The sequence below is a fragment of the Mus pahari genome, chromosome 3 (assembly GCF_900095145.1).
Source record: "Mus pahari chromosome 3, PAHARI_EIJ_v1.1, whole genome shotgun sequence".
NCBI classification, from domain to species: domain Eukaryota; kingdom Metazoa; phylum Chordata; class Mammalia; order Rodentia; family Muridae; genus Mus; species Mus pahari.
In genome coordinates this window covers 20231726-20236558 of record NC_034592.1, presented here as the reverse complement: position 1 = coordinate 20236558, position 4833 = coordinate 20231726, and the positions used below count along the sequence as shown (strand labels likewise).

At 53.0% G+C, this 4833-nt stretch overlaps 1 protein-coding gene across 1 annotated transcript in view; it reads left to right on the top strand.

Annotated features, from left to right (window-relative positions):
* Lrsam1 (leucine rich repeat and sterile alpha motif containing 1) overlaps positions 1-4833 on the top strand; it is a 38859-nt gene that overhangs the window by 6083 nt on the left and 27943 nt on the right. Inside the window, exons 8-10 of the mRNA XM_029536916.1 lie at positions 792-860; positions 1649-1733; positions 2446-2567. Of these exons, the coding sequence (XP_029392776.1) occupies positions 792-860; positions 1649-1733; positions 2446-2567 (276 nt within the window). The remainder of the gene's footprint in view (positions 1-791; positions 861-1648; positions 1734-2445; positions 2568-4833) is intronic.

Here is a 4833-nt window from a genome sequence, read left to right as displayed (position 1 = left end):
AAAAAAAAAAAAAAAAAAGAGAGAGAGAGAGAGAGAGAGAGAGAGAGAGAATCCTGAAGCCAGACATAGTAGCACATATCTGCAATCCTGAGACTGACAAAGATGCTGAGGCAAGAGAATTGATCTAGCCTGGGCTACATCGTAAGAGCCACGCTCTAAACCTTAAAAGAAGACTACGAGCAGGTGAGTTGCTGGAGCTGGGAGTGCGGGCACATCCCTTTAGTCCCAGCAGAGGCGGGCAGGTCTCCGAGTTCAAGGCCAGCCAGGACTACATACTGAGACCTTGTCTCAGAAAAGGAGTGAGGGCTGGGCAGAGGGCTCAGAGGTTAAGAGCACTGACTGTTCTTCCAGAGGTCCTAAGTTCAATTCCCAGCAACCACATGGTGGCTCACAACCATCTGTAATGGGATCTGATGCCTTCCTTCTTCTGGTGTGTCTGAAGACAGCCACAGTGTACTCACATAAAATAAATAAGTCTTTAAAAAAAAAAAAAGAACTGGGTATGGTGATGCCCACCTTTAATCCCAGCACTCAGAGGCTGGTGGGTCTCAGAGTTTGAGGCCAGCCTGATCTACAGTGTGAGTTCTGAGTTCCAGGATAGCCAGAGCTATGTAGAGAGCCCATCTCAAAACACTAACAAACAATAATATGTAAAAGATCTGTGAGATCGGATGCTGACCGGTGGGCAGGAGGAAGGGGCACCATAAAACTGCCAGGGTACAAGGTGGCCTTATCACCTGTCAGCTGCTCTGGAGTCTGGGATTTGGGGGCCTGACATGTTTGTTCTGTAGGTTCTGGATCTCCATGACAACCAGCTGACAGCTCTTCCTGATGACATGGGGCAGCTGACAGCCCTGCAGGTAAGGCTTATATTCCACACTCAGTGGACCCCGCCCCAGCTGTGTGTGGCATGGGTGCCACCTGGCCATGAGAGTCTTCCAGGACCCGGCTTGTACTCCACACTATTTCATGACTTCATAGCTTTAGCTTCTCCCCCAAAAAACAAATCCCTAGTGGGCCTCCGCCCAGGGACTGTAGAGATGGCTCGGTGGTGAAGAACACTGGCCACTCTTACACAGGACCCTGGTTGGGTTCCCATCAACTTCGTGGCAGCTGACAGCGACTGTAACTCCAGTTTCAGAAGATCTAATGCCCTCTTCTGGCCTCTTCAGGTACTGCACACAGGTGGTGCACACAGGTATTGCACTTACATGTAGACAATACACATAAAAGAAAAACTATATTTTAAATATTTTTTTTAAAGGACAGATTCTGGACATTCCAGGCTCCCTGATGCTTCTGCTCTGCCTGAATGCTTGATTTGGGGCTAGCCCTGAGCTAGACGTCCCCATTGCTCATCAGCAGAAACCATACCAGAACCCTCACACCTTTCTCTGTCCACATTGACTCGTGCAATTCCTAGGCATCCTGCATTAGTATCGATGTTGAGCCCTCACATAGGAGTGTGTCCAAGGCTTGGATACGTGTCTTAAACCTCAGATTTCTCATGCCTTAAATGGGACCACAGCAACCTATGCGTCCCTCCCAGGGCTGACGCAGTCATATTCAGCGCCCACTGGAGCAGGGTTGAGTGTGTAGATGCCACTGTTGTCCCGTGGGGGGCTCATGCCACTGTTGTCTTTCTTAGGTATTGAACGTGGAAAGAAATCAACTCACGCATCTCCCTCGCTCTATTGGGAACCTGCTGCAGCTCCAGACACTCAATGTAAAAGGTGGGGACACAAAACCCTGTCACGCTATCCTCAGGCAGCTCCAGAGTCAGGCCACTGAGTGTGAGGGCGATGCTGCAGGCCAGACTGACCTCCCGCCAGATCCGTCTGTCTCCATGGCAACCAGAGGCAGTGTGTCTGTAAAGAGTTCCATGACCCTCAGAATCAGAGACTAGTGGGGCAGAAGACAGGCTGTCGTAGTGGCGGGTAAGCTAAGTGACAGGAACCGGGTATAGTGATGAGCAAGACAGAAGGAGGTGCCGGTGCAGCGGCTCGTTGTGGCTCGGGACACTCTGACTTACGCTGGCCCCATGACTGTGGCTGACCTGACAAGTCCTCAAGGCAGGCAGAGGATGGAGTGTGCCCAGCTAACGTGAGGGAAGTGAGGCTCAGAGCAGTGGCTTGCTTAGGACCCCCACCCTGCAGTGAGGTAAGTGACTAGCCAGGTGCCAGGGTAGTGTTTTCATCCTCCAGAGAGGACTGGCCTCACTGTGGGCTCTTCATCATTCTCTTGCCGCCCCTGGCCTCTGCACGGTGCCAGCTCATCCTGTGACTGATGGGAGACAGTGGTTCAGTATTACAGGGAAGAGGGCCCGGGAGGGAAGGCCAGGTGTCCTGAGTTGCTCAGCTAATAAGCAGTGACAGCCTCCTGGCCCACATCCCCTGGGCGGCCGGAGGCTCTGGGGCACTGACTTTGCCATCTGGGTCTCTGCAGACAACAAGCTGAAGGAGCTTCCTGACACCCTGGGGGAGCTACGGAGCCTGCGGACCCTCGACATCAGTGAGAACGAGGTTCAGAGACTTCCCCAGATGCTGGCGCACGTGCGGACCCTGGAGGTGAGGCAGGGGCATTCTCTCCAGTGCTGCTCAGTGGAGCTGCCCTCTCTGCCTGAGTGCCTCGTCCCAGGCTGCGACTCAGGTGGCGCTGTTAGAGACACTGGCATGCCAGTGCTTGTCATGTTGTGACTTTGTTCCAGTCGTGGAGGTGGGAGGGCTTACATCCAAAGTGGAGGCGAGCGGATGAATCCAGAAGTTTCCCACTCTGTGGCTTCAAGCCAAACTTCAAAGAGGAATGAATGGGTTTTGGGACATGGCCATGGAAGTGGACATGTCCTGTGGAGAGAGCAGGGCCAAGAGAGGCAGGAAGTAAATATAGACTGGGCTGGAACAGGAATTGATGAAGCCAGAAGTGACTAACCCTGGAGTCCAGAAGGCTGGAAGAGAGGGATGGGATAGGGCAGGGGAGATGTGGAGATGTGTACCTGAGTGTGGCAGGGTAGAAACTGCGTCCCATCAGAGCACGGAGGGGCGGGTAGGGTGAGTGTATCCGGGGACTCCATGTGAGTCATCTCAGGGTGATACAACTAAGCTTACCACAACCTGGATGAGGGTGGAGATCCCAGTGTCAGCAGGGCTGGAGCCTCGTGAGGCCCTCTGCAGGTGGGCTCATCCAACCTCTGGCTCTGCATGGCTGCGTCAAATCAACTCTTTCTTAAAGTCACCAGTGTGACTGGGTTAGGGTGCAGCCTGGCTCTGGAGGGCTTAGGACTTCAGGTATAAAGCAGGCACGCAGCTCAAGCCAGCACAGGGTGGCCTGCCCAGGGACAGCTCTCAGTCATGATATGGGGGCTTGCTGCTCTTCTGCCACTTTTGTGTGTTTGTTGAGACAAAGTGTCCAGGCTGGCCTTGAATTTACTGTGTAGCCTTGAACTTTTGATCATCCTGCCTCCACCTCCACAGTGCTGAGATTATAGATGTGCACCAATACAGAGGTGCTCTAACACACCCACTTTGAGTGGCACTAGGGATCAAACCCAGGGCTTCACGTATGCTGTGCAAGCATTCTGCCAACCTAGCCACCCCCCCAACCCCTCAACGGCACTGTGTGAGCCTGGGCTTGTGCTAGCTCCTTGAACCCCCACAGAACCCCTGTGAGGTGTATCCCTTAAGACTTTGCCAATGCAGAAACTAGGGCACGAACTTCTCAGAGGCCACACAAGCTGGTTATAGATGGTACTGAACAACCCTATGGTTGTCACCTCTATAAAGCTTAATGTCCAGAATAGGGACTTATCTGTCACAGTGGTAACAACCTGACTGAGCATCCCCGCCCGCCCTCCCCCTTCTTTTGGTGAATCACCTCTGTCAAGCCAGCCTGCAGGGCAGCAGTGTCTGGGCAAGTGGCAGGTGAGCACAGACAGCACAAACCGTCCGGTGCCCATCGAAAGGTGGTGAAGCATGGTGTGCTCAGCCAGTGTCCTCCTCCACCTCCCAGGAGAGTGTTCTATGCTGAGGGACGTTTCTCCTGACTATGTAGCCCAATTCAGTGGCCGTTACATGGTGGTACTGAATCTTTATTACGCCACTGGTGGTCACAGGTGCTTTGTGGTTACCGTGGGGGTTTGTGTCGCTCAGAGGACGTCCCTGGTCCTGAAGCTATTCTGAGATACTAAGAGTCCTAGGGGGCTGAGGATGTGCCTCAGTGGGGGAGCACTTGCCTAGCGTGCCTGAACCCCAGCACCGCCACAGCAGAAGCTCAGGTGGGGCTCATTTCCTAGCCTTGCCTTTAAAACCCTCTTGGGAGCTTCTTGGCCCCTGTGGCAGACCTTTTCTCAGGGCAAGAACATGGGTTTTGTTAAAGGCAACATTGTGTATCAGCTCTGTCCAGTGCTGCCCCCTGTTGCCTACAAAACGTTGTGTCAAATTAGGGATGCTGTATGTGACACTCAGAAAGTTATAGTCCAGCACATCCAAGTAACCTGTTTATGATGCACAGCAGACTGTGCTGGGGTTTAAAGCCAGGCTGAGTGTCTCTCAAGACAGAATCCATGGCTACTCCTCCCCGCAGGTAATAGAAATGCTGTCATCTGTGCTGGTGCCCAAGAACTAGTGGCTACCAAGCCAACATGTGGCTCATATAGCCAAGGTGACCCTAACTAATTAAAACTGAAGCAGGGACTGTTTGTGACAGGGCACACCTGTAATTATGGCACCTGTGACAGGGCACTCCTGTAATCATGGCACCTGTGACAGGGCACACCTGTAATCATGGCACCTGTGACAGGGCACACCTGTAATCATGGCACCTGTGACAGGGCACACC